Here is a 24,027-nt window from a genome sequence, read left to right as displayed (position 1 = left end):
TTGGTGGCTTATCTATCAATTTTGGCACTTGTAATAATTTCAGCGAAAAGAATGTGTAACGTACAAAGAAGACTCGAAATGTTCCTGGATCATACATCAAGCCGTGTTGAATTTCTGTTGTTCACTGTTAGAGGTACTTACTTTCTCAGTACTTCAGAGATCTAATTACTGATGTTTTTCACAAAAAGTATGGAAGACTTAAACCCCCTTCTGTCAGACCAAAGCAAAAGGAAAGATTAATGACCTCGCCTTTGTTAGTTATGCTTCGACCGTAATGGGTTCTTTTCGTTCGTAAAGCAGGTCAAACTACTTGATACAATTATCTCAGATTTCCTGTTTATGAATTCTCGGACTTGTTTTGCCAAGCTACCGCATCTAAGACATTCTTTAGAAATCTCTTTCCAACTTTTTCCCCATTTAGGGTTTAATTGTGAGGTACATAGATGTTTCCTATTTCTACATACCTAAGCAGTTCCACTGTTGTCCAAGAACTAATTTCTTATAATATTAAAACATGTTTCGGTAGAAAGTTGAATGAGACAAAAGAAAAATACCAACCATTGGACAATTGATAAGAGATCACCTGATGGCAGATAATGCAGAAAATTTATATTTAGATCTTAGAAGTACAGGGTTTCATTGAATGGCATGACTTTTGTCTCGGAGATTAAGAGCAGTTCATTTCTCGGTAGTGAGAGCCAAGAACTCTGAATATGCTTACTTCTGCCATATTGTTAGCTATTCCTTCTACACGATCGGCCTGATTCGCGAACGAAAATGAATTGAACTTTTAGATTTTACACAGTTGGGATTAAAGGTGCTTGCAATCCATTAAAGAAAAGCAGAGTTGTGTTTCGGAATTGTACTGGATCTGTTTATCAAGATCCGTGCCATAACTATTGTTTTCAGATATCGTACGCAAGCCTTTGCTGTCATATGTCGATGAGCCTCAAAGCTAAATTGTTTTCCATAATAGCACAAGTGACTCTTATGTCAGACAGGAGATTCCGGTTGGGCACCCGTGCGGATATCCGTGCTCATTACAAAGCAAACAGATACCGCACTGGAGACAGTCACGTTCTCTTTCTCAACATGGTATTTTATGCATGTAATGTTTCATGGAAACAGGAAATGCCACAGGCAACCCAAGCAATGAAGTTTTTGCTATTTGGCAACGTTTTCTAACTGATGTATTTTGTGATACGTGTAAACTAAAAGACGACTTTCGAAAGCTACTAGCGTGATCCGTGATTTCGATTTCGAATGAACTCCTCGTAGAGACCTGCATCCCACGACTGAAACGTGCTGATGACTAAATTTTGCGAACAATACGGATATGTAGGTTTGATTCCAAGGTTAGTAAGTCGGTTTTCAATATAACAGTTCATGTTTGGATAGATTTAAGAGCTGGTTTGACCATGTGCTCATACTATGTCAAAAGCACATTGCGCTTACTTGCCACTGAAAGACCTGTAAACCAGTTTTGACAAGCATTAAATAGCGTAATTCTAAATAGAGATATAAGGTATGCTGGATTGTTAAATACTTGTAACCTTGTCATTAAGCCTGGAGTATTTCATAATCAGGAAGGCCGTAACGTTCTTTTTCATTGTAGAGTTAAATTCAACTTACTCTCCGTTTGAGACAAACTTGTTAGTTTTATCGGTGCTAAATGGCTCTTTTCACAGTTGCAGTTGATTTTACCTGAAGTTTGTAATCGATCTGTTTTCACACTTCGGTTTCTGCATCTAATGTTCAAAAATACTTGTTTAGAAAACATGGAAATATTTCTTTGGAATTTTGTGGACTTATAAAATTTTCATTTGTAGGTTACCTTTTAAAATAGCAACGATGACATACTCCGGCAAGACAACAACTTGAATACTTGGCATGTTTTGGAAACTTGTCATAATTTTTTTTTTTTTTTTTTTTTTTTTTTAGTACAAGAAATATCTGCTGTGGATATTGGTAATAATTTTAATTCCCTGAAAAATGAAAGGGGACACACTTGTAGTGGTCAAATGAGAGACGAAAAATGAAACTCAACTTCAGACTTCTTGTGGACTTTTTTTTAATTCTGTTTTGCCCGCATTACCTTTGTCCCCAAGCTGTTGTTGATTTTTAATGTTCGACATTTATCGTCAGTTTGAAATTAAATTTAGATGTACCGCAAAGTATTTTCTCAATTCTTCTTCAGTGGCGTGTCTTGCAATCGTTTCAGGTCGTGAGTCAAGTGCTCTACAACAAAAGAGCCCGCATCATTATTGTCAACCACTAACCGATCTTTAGCACGTCGTTCGCGCCAAACTGTCGGACTACAGCAATAACGGCTTTCAAGTTCGTCTTCAGGTGGTTTCGTCTGTGCCAGTTTTTGAGAATTTTATTTAGATAGTTTTTTCCTGCTAGTGTCACAATTTTTCATTTAACTTTAACCTTTAATGGCAGCTGTGAGTGAGAATCTTCTAAGAACTTCTCGCCAAAACAGGAAGCCGCCGGACTTCAAGAAAGAATCACTTCTTTTTCAGGATTTAGGGTCCAAATGGAAAATTGACCTCCTGAAATTTCAAAATCAATTTCATGTCAACAGAGTGATTCCTTGATGACTTTAAAAATCGGGCCATATGCCCGACCTCATGGAAACGTCAAGCATTACACATCTCAAGACAAAGATTATTGACATTCCATTGAAAAATACTGCCGGCAACAATTACACAACCGCTAATCAATATATCTTTTTTTCGTAACAATTTGCGGTTTTTCTCGGGTCCAGATTAGTTCACTTAGGCTAAAAATAACACCAAACAGAGAAAGGACTTTCATTCTATTGTTCTTTTGAATAATTACTTGATCAAAAGAGCTTCGACCTTCTACGCGCACATAATCGTGCGCAAATTAGGGTATCAGATTTGCACCTTCAATTTTTATTTTATGATGTAGCGGAAATTTCCGTTTAATCGCGTGAGCAAGTTCTTCCGTATGTAGCTGATATATGAGCGCGCGATCTTGTTACTCGTTTGAAGGGGCCGCCGTAGTATTTGGCTTTGAGTAAAGGGTCTATTATGAGGATCCTTGTCACGGTTCGTGCATCTTGGCACGCCTAACCTGTCTTTTCCAAGCCCCTTTAGCAATCCGTGTCAATCTCGTTAATGATCTGTAACCATTCGCGATCCTTCTCATTGGTTCATTATTGCTTCTTGTGAGTGTGTGTAAGCATATATGTGTGTGTGATTGTCTTTTTTTTCTCTCCCTGATAGTTTTCTACGAAAACGTGATGAAAAGTGGAGAATAGGTTGTAATATTAGGCTGGTTTGGTCTCACCGTTTTGCTCGAATTTAAGAAGGAAGTTGGAGACTAAGACAGTATAAGCTAAGACCTCCTCGTAAGCCGCTCATGTAGATATCTTATAAAGATGTGTAAGAATCGGCTTTATGGTACAACTGATCAGTAACAATGTAACAGAAATGAGTGTTTATAAAAGACTGTTAACTCGTGGTACTCTCTCTATCAGGGACGGGGTGGTAAAGCTCTGATCCCAAACCATTGAATTTTGCTTTGAGCTGTTTGCATCACGGCTATTTCTCAATGATTTGAAAATGTTGGGAAAATATGGAATAGAGGCGCGATAATGATATGTCTGTATGGCACATGGAAAATCTCTAAGACTTCCAGAGCCCTATATATTTATCGAAGATAGCAGGCTTGGAAATCGTTAAGTTTTTCACTAGTGGTGCTCTATCTTCTTTGAGCTTCCATTCGACCGGAAAGACTTCCCCAAGTCACGACTTGAACTGTCTAAAAACATGCAACTGCGCCTTACGGTGCATTACATTTAAGCGTATTTTCTTTCCTGGTCGTGATCATGAAATGCTTTCACATTAGTTTATATCGACGACTCGACAAAAAAATCCTCAGAGCTGCTTGTCTCGATTAATTGTAAGTTCTGTTCTGTTTAATCCATATTTGAAATGATCATTCGTTCGTTTTAACAGGTGACGTTCAATAGTTTACCACGAACTTCCTGTATAGGCATCTATTTTTACAAAAGGAAATTCGCTTTAGTAAATCTTGGTTGACGCACTTTTAACTTGCGTATCGCCGGTCAGGTGACTCGTGAATACGTCATGTCGGTCCAAAGGAAAGACTTATAGCGAAAGGGGAACAAAGAAATGTTTGATAGAGGGAGAAAATGTTTGATATCAGTGCCCATTGAAGGCCATTAAGTGTTTAAACGTTTTACCTCAATCTTGAAAGACTGTCTGGTCCTAGGTACTTATCGATAAACATCCTCGTGGAAAACCGTACAAAATCTACCAGTACGTGCTGCTCGTACTACACAACCTGTGGTAACCATAGTTACCAATGCTGACTAACCGGGTTATTACACATACGCATGCTCATGCATCACTTTCCCTAGACAGAAAACCCTTTATAAATTAGCAGCTCAACATTGTATCTTGGCCAAAGAAAACAAAGAAATTCGCTTGAAAACGACCTTCAAGCTCGACCCGAAATTCTAAACGCTGAGGGACAGGACACTGGACTCTGATCTTCTATTGTGATAGGTAAGGTTTGAGCAAAGATTTCGTTTTGGTTACCGGTGTTTTCAGCCCGGCCACCTAAATTTAATGATTAAGGTAAGAGTAACTCCAACTGAAAGTTAAGACGCTCTAAAGCTGCACTTTCCTAAAGAACTATTCGGCTGTAATTGCATAGCTGTTCGTAATTCTCGATGGAGCATTAACAAACAGATCGCAACTGGTAAGATGTGAATAATGTCCTATAACTTGCACTGCTTTAAACATGCATACATTATAAAGGGAAATGAAAAATTGTGATAGCCGTGGTCTGTGGTTTAGCAGAAGCAACGATCTCCACACCACGACACAAATTAGCAAATGAACTGTCGTTTCCGAAACACCGAGAAACATCCAGTATATTTTATCCAAGTACACTGATTTTTCGCTCGATCTTGAGGAAGCAGGCGCAAACAAAAGTCATCCGTTGTCTTACCAATGATATTTTAGCCTCTGTGTATTTTCAGCGTGAAAGGGAGATATATAATTTTCTTTCAGCAAGGAAAACAGCGTTAAGACGCTATTTCAGTTATAACGGAAATCCGTTCAGTGAATCAGTACTGTCTGCCCCACCCCCTAGCTAGAAAGTACCGCCTCGCGCTGAGCAGCTCCTCTTGCTGTTCACTATAATTCGCAGTTGCAATCTTCAAAACCGCTTCTTAAGACAAGTTCGTAGTTTTAACATAAGTTGACTACATCTTGCCATTACAAGCCTCACCTTGTGATCCGCACTAAAAGAGGTTGTTAGCGGGTGTTTGACTCAGTTCCTTGATTCAAAGTCATCGTAATGTTTGCATCTGCCAACGCCCAATTGGAGACTGATTTTTTTTTTTACTGAATTTAGAGTAGGAGCTTTTGTATAGATGGGGTTGGTCAGAAGAGGAAATTAGAGTCGCATAGTCATCCACATAAAAGGAAGCGCTGTTTCAATTAAATGTACTGGTCTGACTGGTCTTCATCTTTCTTCCGGTTTGGTTCAAAGGAAATCAAAACAAATGTAATTCGTAATCGTTAAAAAGGCTCTGTTTCAATCAGGTTGGTGGATTCAATGGTGTTTGAAGATCCACGGTGAACGCACTGAAAAAAAAAATTGTTTGATTCTTCTTCCAATATACTGGCTGCAGAAATGGAACTGTTTTGTTTTGTCTTTTTTGTTTACTTCTTTGCTTGCTTGTTCTTTTAATTTTCCTATTGCAATGGATGGAGGATCATCGCAGTCAATTGCGCTGCTTAAGTGGATGAAAAAATATTCGCAAAGAAATTTAAGCTTTTAAAGGTGACTTAGTCGGTGCGGTGGTGGAACCTGTCGACCTATTACGCTAACTAGGAGATGGTCAACCTCATTATATCGTTACTCCCCTATCTCATCTCAGCCGAAAAAAAAAAATAAATAAAAAAGATAACATCATTCTAGACTTACACAAGGTGGCATAATCGGAAACAAACAAGCAAGCTGGTGATTAAAATGCTTTGCTTCGGTTCAAAAGGAGCTTGTCATTAGGACCAAGGCAATAAAATTTTGGGGACAATACTCAATGGAAACTGAGAAAGATGATGATCCGTTCTTTAACATTTTTAGACTCAAGTTCTTACTGTCTGCTATGCATTTCTTCCGACGTTGGTTTTGAGAATTTGGTGTCGTGTCACACAGTAACACCCGTGACGTTATTTTTCTTCATTCTCCTCTTTTTACTGCTAAATATTGTATTCAAAATGGAAACAGAAATTATGCCTTCGTCATTCCTGGGGGTAGAAGTGTTATTGCAGTTACTGATATATGTTGTAGTGTGCGATGTACAACGAGAACCAGTTCGTATCTTTGACTTAACGGTTTTCACTTACAGGACCCAGAATAAACTTATTGCATGTTTCAATCCTAAATCTTGTTAGTCTGAATACGCCCATCTTCAGGTGTGTCATGTGTTGTTTACCCTTGGTGCGCTAAAACTGGTTCTTCGCCATCAATCGATTTTATCTCAGCATGAGATGTGAGAGATTGAACGTAGTATTGGCGTGACATCAGACAGCCGACGGCAACCAAGGATAGCACAATATGGGCAAACTACCAAAACTTACAGAAACGTCTGACTCCTGACCGACCGAGATCGCGGGCTCGATATTAAAACCATATTGTCTCCATGATAATGTAAAAGCTTATCGCTTGTATAAAAAGCTCGTTCCAGTCACAAACACCCCATCGCCGTCGGTCCAAGCTCTCTTCTCTGCCCCCGCGACGTTTTTTTCGGGAAGTACACCCCTTGGCTAAAAATAAACACCCTTAAACTGCTTTAGATGCTTTACAGAACTCGTCATTGCGCTGAAATACGCCCTTGGTTTAGTCTCGAGAGGGTAGGTTGTTTTTTTGAAGTTGTAGATAGCTGTAAGAAGTCAGACTTACCTCCTACAGCGACCTTATGTGTAGCGTGATTTTAAAACATCCGTCAGGTATTAATGGTTTCCGCTGCGGTTTGACACCACAGCAAATATTGTCAAGGTGTTCTTAGGCAACATGTATAGACTTTGCGATTTTATAAAGTGGTGCAGACATGCTAGAAGAGGTTTCAAATTTTCATTTGTGAGATTTAACGAGAATGGTACGCCAGTGGCTCATTTTGAAATACCAATCGCTCGGCGACCGAGCGAAAATGTTCTTTTCACCTCATTGTATCATTTTTCTTTTTCTTTTTTTTTTTTTTCTCGTTCTTTTGTTTTGCTGTCTGTTTCGTTGGTTCAGGTGTTGCAAAGTGGGAGACGACAGAAAAATAAAGATTACTTCCTAGGTTCCTCTTTTATTTGTTCGACGTCAGCGTTATCACAACGTCGTGTGCGAACCGAGCGCCTTTTGAGATCCACCAGAAAATGTTACTTTAGACACGCAGTCGTTCTGGGGGAGGGGGGAGGGGGAAGGTCAATGGAAATTTTGAGTGTCTATTTGTCACTGAGGGCTTGAGGTCCAGACCCTGTTTACAACAAAGGAACCGAAGATAATTATATACCTAGACATTCTAAAGGACTGAATTGATTTTAAATGCAATCTTAACAAGAAACGATAAGTTGAAAAAAAGATTTCATTAAAACAAGATGAATTGCGATCATTTTTCGGTCTTTGACCTCAGTAAATGTAAAAAATTGTCAAGCTAAAAGCGTATTCCTCTTTCAAGAATGCAAACGCACGCCCAGCCCTCCAGTGTGAGTTTAATGTGGGAATAATTGTCTACATGCAGTCTAGAAATCACAGCGAGAGCCTAGGCTGAGAAAGTTCGTAATCGACAATTAATCTTCTCTACGTATTCTAAATATAGAGAGTTTTGGAGGTTGTTTTGACTGTTCCGAAATATTTTGGTGTTGAATAGAAAGTTTCCTTTTATTATGATAAATGAGGTGAAGTGCGCAAAATATGCGATTCCCAGCAAATTTTCGCAAATATTTGTCCGGGTAATGTTTAACCCCAAAACACTAAGTAATTAAATTACAAATTAGGACCGCGCAAAGGAAGGATTTTTGACTGGCGACAGGACAATTTCAAGATTACATTTGTCATTCTCTAATTCCAAGGCAGCTGCTCTTTTCTCAGGAACCGCAAGGCAAATTAACAGGAAGGGACTAACACGAGTGTCGAGTGGCCTTTTAAGATGAATCTCGAGATGCCGTGAAGCAAAAAATAGTCATCTAAGTCGCTGATACTGTCAATTGGATCTGAAAGATATTTTTGTTTTGATTAGTCAAGCTTTAATTTGATCTCGACACAAAAGGGAGTACTGATAAATTTAACCTTCAACAGAAACAAACAAACTTGGAGCTCAACAAATCGAACTCGCGCGAATCGCCAATTTTAAACCTGGGATTATTAGACATCTGTCAGTCAAGATTTAAGATCTCTTTACTCAGGAGATTATACGGATACGCTGCAAGAAGCATTTTCTGAAAAACAAGCAGTCCCCCGGGAAAAGCCATACGCCGAAGGAATTTCCGGTTTAAAACCATGGTGTAATTTTGGTATTGTCATTGGTCGGCATTGTCGCGCGCCGGAAATCAGTAATTTCCAGAGATAACACTATGATTAATTAATTTTTCATTCTTGTCGTATTTAACAGCGTTTATGTAAAGAGAGAAGGTTCGCAGGACTTCTGTCGCTAAGTACAGAATTGTTTGCAGCTTTGAAAGCGCCTTTTGTGTCTTTTGTCAACAAAAGTCGAACCCACGCCGTCATGTCGAGTGATGCTCTTTGTTCTCATTTCCGGCCGCCAATAACAGATAACGTCATGTTTCCGTTTCCGGTTAATTTCCGTAAGCTTGTGGTGATACAGTGTCACGTGCATGAATTATCGCTCAAACCAGTTGCAGTGAACAAGAACAAACTAATGCTTGCTTCTTTCATCGGCCAATTTAATATTCCAACGCGGATGGTTTTATTTCACAGCCAAAGACAAGGCGACAGCGCCGATTTTGCAACTCTGACCGAGGTGACAAAGTGAACAATTTTCCCGCCGCGTAATTTCCGGTTTGTGGTTTAGAGGTCACTGTGTGATCAAAGCATCCCCACAATAGCCGTTGCTAAATCTTGTCTCCTTTCATTTTGTTTCTTGTGGTTACAGCTTTACGTGGGCGTAAAGCGGAAATATCGAGAACTTCGAGCGTAGATAGCCGGTAGCATGTATCCCTCCAGAGAAAGTCACCAGAGTTCTATAAACTGCGGAGAAAATAGGACCAGGTTGGAGGGATTACCACTGACTCACGAACCACGCGTTTGGCCATACAGTCCTCGGCCAGAGATGTACCCGTACCAAATCGATGCTAATGAGCACAACAAATCAAGCTCCAGGTAAGTCTTTTTACATTTTATTTTTTTCCCGAAATAATTCACTCTTTAGAGGCCTTACTTTATCACTATTTCATATGACGGTTTAAATATGATACATTTTCCCCGCGAGGAACGGTATGATATACGTGCGTCCGTTCCGAAACTTATTCGAGACCGTTAAAGCGATTCGTAAAAATAATTGTTGAAATGTCATCTTTGTGGCCAAATTTAGCTTGCATGTCAGACCACTGCTTCCGCTTCACTGCCTTCTTGCGTTTTTGTGAAATCCGTCCAACGAACGTTGTCATTTCCTCGGTTTGCGTTTTTGATTCGAAAGGCTTCTGCTATATCTGTTATTTCACCGGTTTGAGTTTTAGAGTAGAACTGCGAGCACCGACGCTTTAAACAACTCCTTCTAGAACGAGATAATCCATTCGTCAGGGATTTTATCCAATCTTTCCTGGAACTTCCATTTTTCGCACCCGACTTTCTCGGGTGAGATTTCTTTAAAAACCAGTCAAGGTAAGTTCACTGAGTAGAGAGCATGTTTGACCAGACGACTTCTCTATAAAATCATACTTGAATATTTAACCTCTTGATTTCACCATAAATATTCATTTGTTCATTTTATTTTAAACTGCCCGTGATAAACCGAGGAATCCGCTTTCAAAAATAAGTCAAATTTAATAGAAAAGATACCAGCTTAGATTAAAATCTGCTGTAGTGTGTGATTTCTTTGCTCCTATTTTACCGATGAAGCCCTGGGCCGTGTATTGTTTGAATAGTTTGACGGTGAAATATCTTGTTCGCCTTACGTCGTTCATTAGTCAGTATTAACCAACTGTAAAATTATTCAAACCGACTTTGAATGTTCTTTAGAAGACGCCGATGTACTCGTAATAAGCCAAATGAAGGACCTCTCGATGCAGAGAAATTTGACAGTTCAGCAAGGGTTTGAGCTTTCAGCTTGAAAATATTGTTGCACTATTTTTCTTTTCTGAAAATGAGTAATAACAATAATAACAAATACTGTATGTTCCGAAAACGTCTAGAGAGTGTCTAAGAGGAAGGTATACGAATTTCCTGTTTGGAAATACGTAAAGGTGTCCTAAATTACAATATTACGTTTTTTTGATATGGTTTTCCGGTTGTAAGAGAGAAAACAAAGAGGGAGAAGAAGGAATAAACTGTATCCTTTGTTTTGGCTATAAGCAGGCATTACCGTATTTTCTGAAAAGGAGGAGCTTTTGGATTTTTCGTGGAAGTTGAAATGTCTACATCACGATCGGTGCAACTTGTTTTCAAATCCGGTAGACTTCTTACTGCTGAACGCCTGTTCTTTTACTAGAAGGAACAAGGAAATCGACGAGCTAAAAACGAAATTAAAAAATCTCGTCATGAGGCGAGGGGAGACGTAAAGAATTCGAGGAATGCTAAAAACAGGCGTGGGTTGGGTCAGGAAAGCACTTCGATGTTTGAAAACAACATGTAATCTATCAGGTTTCGAATTTTCCTGACAGAAATGGGCAATATGCTCTGGGAGTGAGACATGTTAATTACTAAAAGCAAGGTATGCCAGCAGAAGCACCGGAAGGCCGGACCCTTCAAGAAACCTCTTACTGTATCTTGAGAATTCCTTATTATCAAAATTGAGCCTTGTTAAGTCTCTGAATTAGGAATAATCAAAAGAAACTTATTCAAAAACCTTTGTATTAGACATCAGTCTGCTTTGCTCGCTGTGTTTTAAACGCATCATAAGAATTTCGTTTTTCGTTTAAATAAAAAACTTTCGCAAAATGAACTGCTTTTGAAGCTACAGTGTACTTTGAACAATATTGTTTCTCTTTAATACAAGAAATCTCTGGAGATCGCCTTATTTGACAAATCTATTTTCGTTTTATTTTCATAAGCTGTAAACTTAAAAAATATTGACCTTGCGTTAAAAATAGCATATTTTTTCACAAACAGGTTTCAAAGTAAGATTACTCAGAGGTCGCATTGTCTGAAGGTTCACTTCAAGCAGAGAGTATTGTGGGAATGCACAGACCCAGCAGAATTTGCTAGCTTATCTCATTTATACCAATAAATTAAGGCTTGCAGTCCTTAAGCACGTATTATTTTAGCTTCCAACTCACGCGTTACGTAATCTGACCACAATAGGAAAAAGCTTTTGTTTTTGCTAATTTCCTAATAACTTCAGCCTTTCCTGTATCACCTATGCATTTCATCACGTCTTAAACATTTTCAGCATGGTTGCCCTTGAGCTCCATGTTTGTTCATGGGGTGCAAAATAGTATGAAATAGTTTCCAATTTACACGCTCATTGTGGGAGTCGTGCCAAGTCACGTACAAAAAAAGCATCCCTCTACTTGCGATGCTGTTTGGAGAGGAAAAAACTTAATCTAATTGTACAATAATTTTTGTCGATATTCAAAGATGATTTATAATGTTCTCTCTCTCTCTCTTTCAATCTCTCTCTTTGTTTGTTATTTCTAGTGAGATTTCCAAAGACGCTTACACATCACATAACTCATTTATTTGTGAGTGGATTCCAATAAACCTCTTATCATCATAGAGATATTTTACGTCAGAAAAGCTTCAATTACGTGACACATTCCTATTGTGTTGAAGCAAATTTGGTGTACTCTTGTTTCTTTTCATCATTTTAAACAAGCCAGGGTTGTTAAACGAGCTGTATTGTCAGCAAGCAAGGTCGTGCGCCTGGAGAGAAATTTTTACCCAACCTTTGACTGAATGTCACTTCCGAGGTACACTAGTTTGTAGTTCTATTGCTTCTAGGGACAAAATATTGCAGAGTTCCGTCCGTTTGGAGTAATTCCGGAATTCCGAGGTTGTTAATGGTCATTCTATTTTTATATATATTCAAAAATATTGCTTCGTGGTACTGAAATTGGATGTTTTTTGCTAAATTTTAACCAGAAATTTCCCCATATTTTTCTGTGGGCGTTGTTGAGGCGTGACCAAATAATAATAAAAAAAAAAACCAAAGTAGTTCCCTCTCGCTCGAAAGTCTTTGTCCGACAAAGGAATCAAGAACCAAGAGGTTTTTTAACTTGTATACCAGAAGTATTAGCTTTTATGGATGAGTTCCAAAAGAAGCCGTGACAACTTCCGAAATATTTGTAGGCACGATTCGTGCGAAGAATACAAACAAGCTCGACAGGAAATTAGCCATTGAACTTTTCCGGTAATACCAAATAACTTATAAGCCGAACATCACGCTATTTTGTAGTTGTACGTGTCGCGGCAGAAGTGAAACTTCAGCGAGGAATTAGAGAAGATTCATAGAGACATTCATGGCTTGTGTTTTTCCTAGGTTGGATCCAGCTTTGGCTTACCCTGTTCCTTTGAGACCAAGTGTTTTTCAACACGCACGATTCATCGATAAAATGCAACCCAGTATGACAAGAGTCAAGCAAGAAAAATACGAGATGGCGTACCCAGAGGAACCTTTAAGCGAAGGTAGGTCGCTCAGTAGATTTGATAGATAAGGACTGAAACGATTATTTCTTTTTTAAAGCGAGAGAACGTTTTTCACTTTCCATGTTATCTCTACATCAACTCCTAACGGTGAAAGTCAATTATCTCTTGTTCACAATTAAAGCAAAATTCTTAATCCAAGTACAAAACAGCCTAAAACAACAGCACTAAATTCAGTTTTTCCTTTTTGCCGTTAGCCAGTATTATTTATAATTTTAGAATGCTTCCACTCGTCAGTGATTTTAAGCACTATTCGAGAAGTCGCTTTCGTAGTATTATACACATTTTCATGATTCAGGACTGTCTGGGTACGAAATTTGTAATTCTCTTAAACGTCGTAAGAGTGAAAATTAAGACAACAATATTTCCATGTACAACAACGAAAAAACCAGCAAAATATCACTAGCTTTACAACACAGAGAAAAACCTTGATTTTGAGAGGAATGATTTAAGCGAAATGGAACGTGACAGCATTCAGGGATTATTCAATTGTGTCGGTTGCCTTGTAAACGGAACAATTGGACGCCCCATAGTGGACGTCATACTATGACTGAGCCTTCCAGCCTTCCATTTTCATGTACGTTATTATGAATAGAAATGAACATAACCAGAACGAAAACTGATGCAACAGGGAAATCGAATGGTCCTTTCGCATTTACGTAATTCCGCAACTCAGAAAGGTTCCGTATCAAAAATAGGTTTTTGTTGGATATTTTAATTGTGTCACGAGAAGTGGGTATTACGAAATACTTCGGTTGTAATTTGGTTACGAGTGTTTTTGTTGTTTTGTTTTTTTTGTTTTTTTTTTTTAAGATATATGATTCTTGTTCATTCATAGATAATTAGAAATTAAATGTATCGTTATCAAGGGGGCAGCATGAAAAGTTATTGCGAGTTTTATCGTACGTTTAATGAGATAGGAAAACTTTGTTCACCCCTCTATTTGTGATGCTCAAGGGCCTCTTGTTGCAACGATCAGATCACCCCAGGAGGCACTGGAAAGGAGTGTCAAAACGTTGGGTCGATGGATTGTAATTTCGGTTACATTCATTAAATCTTTAAACCAGAGTAGCATCAAACCATATCTGATAGTCCACCTGTTTGCCGTGTCAACTTAAATATAACCTCTATCTGAACTTGTTCATAGGATAGAAATCCCTTAGTGTGGTGTTTTTTCAAGTGTTTTTGAAAGGTGACTTCTGTGAACTAAATTGAAACTACAATGTATATTATTACATGACTATAGTTTAATGTTACGAACTACGGCAGGTCTTTTGTTGCTTGTAAATGATGTCAAAGTTGAAGCTAAAAAAAATCGACATTTTGTGTTTCAGGGTCCTATTTAAACAATTCTGTTAAACTAGAAGCTCCTGGATATTGATGTAAACAAATAAAATTAAAATAAAAGAATAGATTTCAAAATAATGGCAGAGTGCGTTGACAATGCTTCCTTTTCCCTCGTTTTCCCATTTTTTTTTATGTATTTATCTAGTACACATATCTATTTATCTGTTCATTTATTCATTTTCGTAATTATCTTTTTTCATTCGGTTATGTATTTATCTATATATTCATTTTTTTCTTTTCATTTCAGTTGATCCACGAAGATGGAGTAGAGAAGATGTAACGCGTTGGCTCCAATGGACTTCTGAAATGTTTCATCTTGGAAGTATCAATCCTGAGCGATTCCAAATGAACGGTAAAGCTCTATGTCTCATGACAATGGATATGTTTCTGTACAGAGTGCCCGAGGGAGGAAACGTCTTATATCAAGACTTCCAGAGGAGGCTACGAAACGCTGTTGCCTTACAGAACTAAGTGCGCACTACCTGTTACATCTGTTACAAAAGTGATTTAAGATGGCTTTGGATTGGAGTTTGAAACTGTAATAAGCTGAGCAAAATTTAGAGAAAGTGTTCGTGGGTTGTTTAAAGAAGACTGAGATGAAATGAAACCAGTGCACTACAAGAAAACGTAGTCAAGAGCGGCGTTAAAACTGTCGCGCGAAAAGATTGCAGTAATTTGTGTTTTTTAGCACATCGACGGCTTTGGAACTTTCGTTGCGACTTAGAGATTAGATTGAGGACTTGTTTCGGAATTGGTTGCTGTTGAATCTTTTGGTTTCCTCAGGAAGCGGAAAGAACGATATAAATGCGATAGGAAATGATTAATGAAAAAAAAGACTGGACCAAATAATACTTTACAAATAGACTTGTTAGCAAAGTTAATTAAGCTAGTGTTAAATGTAGCATAAGAAAGCTCAAAGCAAATTATTTGAAATGAATGAAAGTATGATTTGTTTCTTGTAAATAGTTTACAAAGATGCTTTATTTTTATGAAATATTCAAGACGTACAACTAAGTTTATATTTCAAGTCATCACAGACTTACGAAATTTTCTACAGTCATGTTACTATCATGCATCAATAAACATGTAACAAGGGACCTATTATTCGGTGGTCTTTGTGTGGTGCAATATATTCCACATTCCTTGTCGATATGTTACCTTTAATTTTGTGCTATCTAGAAAACCGACTTAGGAAACATATTTCCGCCAATATGCTCATTTCATCGAGCTGATGGTTCGGCTTTTTGTGATGAGCTTCTTAATGGATTAATGAAGTCTGAAACAAAAAACCGCCAAGAACTCTCTGACTTTATTTACAACCCCATTTCACGCAATGGCATTGAAATAAGAGAGCCGTGGCCGTCGTTTCAAAAAAAGAAAAATATATCTTTAATAACTTTTGGTGTATCTTCGCATATCTGATAAATTGAAGTTATCTTTAAAGATATTTCGGAAAATCCCTACGGCAAATTGGCGCACGCGCATGATAGTTGAGGTCTTCTGCGCCGCCAAGATTGGGAAATGCTGCTATTCCACCCACGCCAATCAGCTCTATTTTCAAATCCAACGGGCGCATCGTTCGATGGACTGACTTTTTTCAGGTATGTATTTGTCATGAATGAAGAGGAGAGCTGAGCATTATAGCAAAGGAGATAATGTCAAAGTTAAGACTTGGTAAAAGTTGGATTACTAAGGACGTGCTTGGGTACTTGAGCGACATACACTTAACATGCTTTCTAGTCGCATTCTTGAGAGCTAAGGAAAATCGAATGGACCAATGTTAAGGGCAAACCAATTTAATGATTTGGTCGCTTTCCACAACTGAGGTTTCATGCACACGAGGCAAATACCAACCATAGCTTGTTGACGATTAACATTCTATAACGGATACTACTTATTCCTCCTTACCTTTCACCTCATTTTCCTTGGAGCTAAAAATCCGTAAGTCAAGAGCTAAAACATGTTTAACTGCGACTTGAGGATTAACCCCTAGAACATTTTAGCAATCCAGACTAACTCGGAATTCAATTGACTCGCGCATTTTTCTTCCAATCAAACCCATTCGATCTCTTTCGCTTTCTGCGTGCTTTACGTCAGGAAAAAAGCACAGTTGAGGTTTATTTTAAAATCTCAATATGCTGGACGTAGCTCCCTGAGGTCCACGTGGCACTATCCGTGCCGGAAAAGGCGCTTGTCTTACTTTTCAGTTTTTTAGGCGGGCGGATGAAAGAGCGCGGGCGAGACACCTGCAAATAGAGGCGTTTTTTTTTTTTTTTTTTTTTTTTTTTTTCCCCTCCACTTGCGCAAGTCTCGCTTCTAGCCTTTTCTTAACCTCGCCTCGTGTTTTCTTCTGCTTGCCAGAAAAACACAAAAAGCTGGCGCCTGTTTCACAGCCTAGGGCTAATGTGCCCGCCACAGTTCATTGTCTTAGACGAAGCAACTGGCTAAATGAACGTTTTTTGTACTGGCCATGGGTTAGGGCGGTACATCGCTCTTTCTAGGACTGACGAACAACTTCAAACAACCTTTCAAATAAGAAAGATGGTAAATTTAATGCTAGCCATAGTAATAGAGAAAGACGTTTATTTATCTCTTCTCTGTCTTATTCTGTTCATACATGTGACGCTTTCCACATTGCTTATCGTAGCTGTAGGTAAGACGCATGCCATATATGGACCTAGTAATCGCGTAGCTCATCGTGGAGTCTTTGTAGCTCATTGGTAGAACATCGGGATACGATACCCGCGGGTTGTCGAAGCTCGATTCTTCATGGGGCTAGATATATTTTTTCCTTCTTTGCACCGCGCTCGAGGTAAAAAAAAATAAACATATTCCCCTACAACCTTTACCATCCTTTTTTTTTTTTCTTTTTGCCTATTATCGGTCTTAACTCTAAAGACTACTGCAGCTCGATGCGCCTTGCGGCTGGTCACTTAGTCAAGAAGAAGTAACTCATGATCAGTGTACATGTTGCTTTCTCCTTGTGTGATAGAATGACAGCACTTGGAATCCTTTTGCATACTTTAATTCTTGTTGTTTTCTTCATGAGAGAGTAAGAATGCGTTAATTTCTTCACGCTTTTTCCTTCATCTCCACATAGCTTGATCCTTGATTAGCTGGCTGAGCGTGCAAACAAAAGTCCGTGCCAAATCTGTGACGCAGCATCCGATTATTGGCTATGGTTGTTAATCCATATACATCAGAAGCTGTCGAATTTTCAGCAAACCACGCTGTTCGTCGTAGCGCGAAGACGTGCCGTTCGTTGTGCAAAACATAATATTGCACTCTGGAAGGAAGAAGACACAGGAACTGTAAAGAAGAAGAACAACAGCACTTACATGTCACTACAACAGCAGGTGAGCGTTGCCTTTGAAAAATATCGCCTTAAGCACCTTCAGAGTTCTAAACGAGTTGTATTATTTTAGTTGAACGACGTAGCGCGAATTGGCCGCTCGGTCTCCAACTCGAAATTAGACTGAATGGGGTGTTGACTTCGAGAAAAGCAGAACCTATGATTACAAAATATCGTTACTAAAACGATCAAATAAGAATGTTTTGCTGGCTTAATCTATTGGGGACTTCATTTTGTATTTGAATGCAGCCATGTGAGGTGCGATGACTCGACTTCTCCATGGCCCTTGGTTCATTGTGCCGGAATAACATTTAAAATAGTTTTGGTGCTTTCTGTCTTTCTATAATTGTGTTAAAGAGCAAAACAACTGTCCGAATTTTAATGTTTAGGTTCCGTCCTCATGCAAAGTAAGTGTGTCCTGATCACATTTATATTTTTCTACTTTCAGGAAGAGAGATTTTGTCAGAAAGATGGATGAACAGAGATTTTTGTCAAGAGAAGACACTGGAATCACTGAATTTTTAGGAGATACCGCAAAGATAAGATATGTGTCTCATTATTGTGCGAAGTCTTTGTTCTTTCACAAATTGTCTTGGATTGGATAAAACTGATTACATGGCAAATGAACAGTTTTCAATTAGCCACCATTTTTGGAATAATTTGTCATGTTACTGACTGTTATGTAGACACTGAGCGATCATATGATTTATTTGAGCTACCCTTCAGTTTTGATTTGGTCAAATTTATCTCAGATAATCTCGTTGCATCGAATTAAAAACAGAAACTGATATAATCCTGGTTACGGAATGCTGACACTTAAAGTATCAATTCGAAGCTCTGATCACTCGTGTTTTTGTTTGTTTAACAGATATATTCCAGTTGATGTCACACAGAGGTCAGTAATATTAAGATGGCACTCCAAGAAAATACTTCGGCCGGTCAAAGGCCAAATAGGGAAAGAGTTCCATGTAACTCCATACATTAATTATGCATTACATTTCATAGAGACTAAATATAAAGGTTTCTTTGCAACACTCTATGCATAATTAATGTTGGGGTTATATGGAACTCTAGCCCCAAATAGAATTCAAAATTAAAATCTCTTGATGCGCATTTTTCTTACGTCAGAAATCACTTTTTTGAACACCATCGACTAACAATATCTTCCAAGATTGACCTTGAAAAGCTAGTTATCAACTTATAGAAGATTCGGAAAGATTTCCGTATAACCTCATACCAATCAAAAACAAAGCTGTAGTCCCAAAGGAAATCTGTTGTTTTGCCTCTGCTTTCCTTTATCCAAGAATTGAATGCATAATGAAGTATGGGGTTATACGGAATCTTGCCGAAGATTCCTCACAGCAGATAAAAACAACTGTCGGCACCTTACGTACGACTTGAAAAAAAAAAAAAAAAAAAACAAGCAAACAAATGCTGCTATCAACGACTAAACGGAACAAACGAACCTTTCTGACTGTTCAGAACTATCTTATGAACGTACGAACACGATTTGAGTGTAACAGCCACTCTACTGCAAAACTGATCAATCAGTTTTACGAACCAAAGTTGTAACGTTCGAGTTGTTAACAATTGTTCACTCAACTCTGATATCACAAGTTTCGACAACAAACTTTTCCAGGACTACTCTCACACGCGTACAATCGTACTTCACGATTGACACCTGCATGATACCAAGAGAAAAAGTTGGCCCAAGACGTATTGATTCAGCTGGAAATTCATTTTCGGTATGAACTGTATCAAACTGGAGATTTAGGAACTTTCATTTAAAAAAAAGGAAGTATTTGTTTTTTATACACGGAGCAAGAATTTGGTACAGTGCCATATTAAGTTCTGTTCGTTACTGTGTGCCATCGACTGAGTTCTGTTTTCCGTATTTATGTTTTAAAACTTTAATGCCTGGTCACAAGCTCTTTCGAGAAACTAATTAACTTGAGATTTACCGCCAAATAAACCAGTTTAAATTGACTCCTTTTTACGAAGAAGAAACAAAGATTTTTACAGCGGGAAGAGTATATTCGATTTAAATTAAAATAGTGAATTTTTTTGGCAAATCGTCGAAAAGCAGTTTACAGATTGGAGGAAAATCAACGTTGACAAACTAGCTAGCCATCTTTTGACTAGTGAAAAAATAAATAGATTCGCAATAATAATTGACTCTTCCGTATCGAATGCTTTCTCAGATCGACCACGAGTTGATGGAAGATATAAATTATAAACGTATAGGCTCATTTTTAGAATTGAAGTTTATTCAGAGAGCACTTTGATTTTACGAAACTCAAGCGCGAACCAAACTGCGATTAAATTAGATTCAAGGTAGATCTAGAGTTTAAATCGAAATCAAGAGTTTATTGTGTCCTCCCTTTGTGAAAAGCTAGTCCCTTTTACTATTCCTTCCCTGCAAGGGTTGTCATTTTGCTGGTTTATTTGAAATTAGTTCTTTTTTGGAATATGAACTTAATAGGTATAGTCCACAACACTTTAAGTCGCTTTCGAAAAAAGAATCTCTTGAAACTCTTTGGACCAGGCATTTGGTTTTAAAATATATCGTAGATATCGTAGTTAATTTACTCGTTATTTCAAGTGGAAGAAAGATCTTTTGAGCAGTCATTTGGTGTAAAACAGGAACACAAAAAGAAATGATGAGCAAAAGTTTGAAATTTTGATCTTCAAATTCAGTTTACAATGAAACACAACGCATTTGATGACTAAATCTTTTGAAACAATTCGCTGTAAGAATTCATAGTTAATAATTTAGAGCCAAACTGTGAAAAGTCTTTGCCCTCGAGAGGCTTAAATGGAAAATTGCTTTTCGAATCTAGTTTTGGAGACTTGGAGCCTAATTGTGTTACATACCTTACCTTTTGAAGGCTAAAATAGAATCGAAAGAGTTGCTCCAACTTCTTCTCATTGATAGAATAATGGCTATTTTGTCAAATTTCTTTTGAAATTTGGAGCCCTACTGAAACATCTTACCTCGCGTGACTAAAATCAAATTGAAATAGCATGCTCCAATAATTCATGATTTTCTTCATTTAACTTAGGATTAAAAATTAGAATTTTTGAATCTGGAAATCTTGAATAAATGTTTGCTGCTTTGCATCCTGTGATCTGTTACATTCGAAACTGGCGGCTCTAGAGATCTTTTGCTCCGAAAAGACATCACGACAAGCTAAAAACTTACAAAAGGAAAATGATAGGATTTAAAAAAACACACTTCGAATAAATTGAACACAATTTTGGGAGTAGAATTTAATATTTCTGATTAGATGCTCTTTCGTTAGGAAGTTTCACACATTATCTCGTGGAAAGAATTTAAGTATATTTAAAAAGGTTCAAAGAAACAAAACGGAATTCCTAGACTGTTTGGATTTTTTTTACAAGAGGAAGGAAAATTAGCGATTTCTCTTCAATTCTTTTTGCACGAGATGTTGTTTAAATATTTTTGGCGGGAATTTTAAGAAGAAGCCTTGTTAAAAATTTTGCTGAAAAATTTGTTACATATCAAACTCACGGGGTACAAATAGTCTCTTACTGAATTTCGTGACCACGCCCACTTCATCGGCCCACTCAAATCGAGTGCGATTTTTGGATGTTATATCATCTTGCCGACTCTCTGTATAAAAAGTTAACAATGTACCACCGAAATATTGAACTATAATATCATGGCTTTCTATTTTGTGTATTTTCGTACTACAAAGTAAAGTTTTTCCCTCGTCATTTTCACCTTTTCCCGAGCGGGTACGTCAAAATTAAGAAGGCGTTCGTGGTCAAAACAAGACCGAGCAAGGAGTCTTGGGCGATTTCTCTCTTACGCAAGCGCAAATTGAAAATGTACCGCCAAAATCAAAGAGAGGAACAAGTTTCCTTTGTTTTGATATGTAAATTGTCGAACAAGGAGCAGATTGAACCTCGTCAAATGGCTAGTCAAAACAGCCACACCTTCCTCCTTTTGCTCGTTTCCTGTTTTATAAGCGTGAAAGCAGTGGGAGAAGAATCGGGTAGCTCGGAAAGCGCTTCACCATCGTTTACTTACGAGATAAACAAGTAAGATTTGTAAAGTTATTTTCCGAAATAGTCCTAATAAATACATTTTTTTCAGGTTAGATTGCTGTTTTTACCCTAAACGTCGTCCAATAAATTTTTGTTGCAGCCTACTAATCTACACAATTTCGAAGGAAAATATTCAGATGCTTCACCGTCCCCGAAGGGGGTTCTGTCCTGGTGTACCGGTTCACAAGGGAATTACCATTGTTCTTTCTTTGTTTAGGAGTTATCGGTTAGCTATTGTGTATTTTTTGGTCTTTTGTATTGGCTCTTGTGAACCGGTACACGAGGACAGAACTCCGAAGGGTCTCCACTCATCGAAGCGTGTACTGTAGCCAATATAGTGAATTTTCAGTCTCTTGTTGGGTTTGTCAACCTCCGTGACTTCAATATCATACAATTTTGTATCTTTTCTCTGTGAAATGACCTTTTTAACAGGGGTGTATGCTGAGTATTCGTTGCAGAATCGCTTTGGTTCTCTTATCTCTCTCTTTGGCTTGTCCGCCATTTTGAAAATTTGCTTAGGAGGGCATCTGGGTTAGCGGCCGCGCCAGGCTGGAACCGACAAAAACAAATGTCCATCGCAGTGGGGAAACAGTTTGATATGGGGAAACTCTGTGCAAATCAGTTCAAATTTTCCCGCTAAACATACACGAAAAGTTTTTCTTGACAACTTTTTTAACTGAAAAAATCACTTGACTATCAAAGAGAATTTAAAAAAAATAAAATAATTTGCTTTTTAATGGAACTTTTGAGGTTTATTGAGTATATATTGAAAAACAATAAAATATGTTACAAAAAACTGAACTCTTTGCTTTATTAACTTCCTTACTGATAGTAATACAAGAAGACAACAAGTAAATGAATATTCAGTTCGTACAATATTTTAATTTTTTTTTTTGAAAAAAAACATTGGCGCATGCGTATTTTGAGCGCCGTATTTTCTAAGTTTTTGGGCGGGAAAATTCGCCACATTTGAACAGACGTTACAGAATCGTTAAGAAAAAATTGGCGCATGCGTCCATCAAGAACCTGTATTTTTCTAAGTTTTTTGGCGGGAAAATTTATCTAATAAAGCAGCCCGCAAAATCTGACAAAAATCATGAAATTATAACTTTTCAGTCCTCGATCTTAACTCTGACTTGAAATATTGTTGTAAAAAAATGCGCTACATCTGTTTTCTACCTCGGTGAATATAATATATTGTGTATTTTGCTCGGTCTTCCTTGTTTGATCTGTGCTTGAGGCATCAGGGTGTCATTCCGAAAAAAAAAAAAAAAATTAGAATAAACCGCCAATAACGAATGAATCTCTGTTTTGGTTTGTAGCAGAAAAACGCATTTGATACTGCTAGACAAGTAAAAGTCAGTATTTAAAACAACAACTATATATGAATACTCAAACTAACGAGGTTGTAACCTTTTTTTTACGATAAATTCGATGCGAACACTGATGAATGAATTCGAAGAATTTTGTTGTAGCTATTGTCGTTAGAGTCTAGATTTTAGCTTTTCTGCTGCTTGATTTAAGGGATGACGCCATTTCGTTTTGAACCGAGTCTTTAATTTCAGTCAGGAAACAACAAGTAGATAATGTAAATGCTCCCAAGAAATTCCTCTGAAATCACGAAGGAATTTTCATTTAACAACTGCATATTTTTAGTTTCTGCTTAAATGATATCTCTAATCATTCGCTGAGTGCTTGTTCAAATGAAGTACTGTGCTCTTTTTCCAATTTTCGACTAGAAAGACAACTTTGAATCTGACAAAGTCGAAAGAACATTGTGGTAAACTCTTGATCGCACTGATTCATATAAAACCATGGAAATTGGAGCATGGCGTGTGAGAATTTGTGGGTGGTGGTGAATATTTTGATAAAAATGACAAGTAAACATGGCCGAGCGGCGTTTTTTTTCAAGAATGGAAAGCTGCAAATTGCTCACTTGCCAAAATGCATTTTTGAAACTATTCTCTGATATGTAGCTTTGGTAAAAGTTATGAAATCAAGCTATTTATTTCTTTCATAAATTCAGTCCTAGTGAACATTTTTGAATTATATAACTCAAAACCAGAATTCTTTGGTGTCCTGCCATTATTTAGCAAAGCTTTTTGACATTGGTTGCAGATATTTCGATTGAGGTGGCAGTAAATACTTTAAAGTTTTTGTACTTTAGTAAATGGGTAAAAACCAACAAAGCAAATCGGATTCTAAAATTTGTTTTCAACGTTAAATTTTTCCAATCCAAATATATTCTAATGATGCTTTTTCGGACAAAATACCTTTAAGCCGACTAACTGCACCTATATCTAACACAGGAATAGAATGAAACTGAGCACGCAGTGAATTTAATTAACATTTAAACCGAATTCTCAAACCAATTTGTACAC

General features: G+C 37.6%; 2 protein-coding genes across 4 annotated transcripts in view; both read left to right on the top strand.

The window, feature by feature from the left end:
* Positions 1-22,534, top strand: part of LOC111335468 (uncharacterized) — a 41,735-nt gene extending 19,201 nt beyond the window's left edge. Inside the window, exons 20-23 of the transcript XR_015989310.1 lie at positions 44-1,355; positions 17,324-17,579; positions 18,024-18,193; positions 18,444-22,534. The gene's annotated coding sequence lies outside the window, so the exon portion shown is untranslated. The remainder of the gene's footprint in view (positions 1-43; positions 1,356-17,323; positions 17,580-18,023; positions 18,194-18,443) is intronic.
* LOC111335480 (uncharacterized) lies at positions 1,214-15,320 on the top strand. 3 transcript variants are annotated; one of them, XM_088726819.1, is made up of 4 exons: positions 1,214-1,355; positions 9,170-9,396; positions 12,713-12,858; positions 14,471-15,320. In XM_088726819.1, the coding sequence occupies exons 2-4, from the start codon at positions 9,227-9,229 to the stop codon at positions 14,692-14,694; spliced, it is 540 nt and encodes a 179-aa protein (XP_088582945.1). In that variant the 5' UTR covers positions 1,214-1,355; positions 9,170-9,226; the 3' UTR covers positions 14,695-15,320. The 3 variants fall into 3 exon arrangements, with proteins under 3 accessions (XP_088582945.1, XP_022797122.1, XP_088582946.1); XM_022941387.2 differs by lacking the exon at positions 1,214-1,355 and adding an exon at positions 4,422-4,562; XM_088726820.1 differs by lacking the exon at positions 1,214-1,355 and adding an exon at positions 8,159-9,037.
* Positions 22,535-24,027: the final 1,493 nt, after the last annotated feature.

The sequence above is a fragment of the Stylophora pistillata genome, chromosome 7 (genome assembly GCF_964205215.1).
Source record: "Stylophora pistillata chromosome 7, jaStyPist1.2, whole genome shotgun sequence".
NCBI classification, from domain to species: Eukaryota; Metazoa; Cnidaria; class Anthozoa; order Scleractinia; family Pocilloporidae; genus Stylophora; species Stylophora pistillata.
The sequence above is the reverse complement of the archived record's forward strand: the minus strand, read 5'-3'. Positions and strand labels throughout refer to the sequence as shown.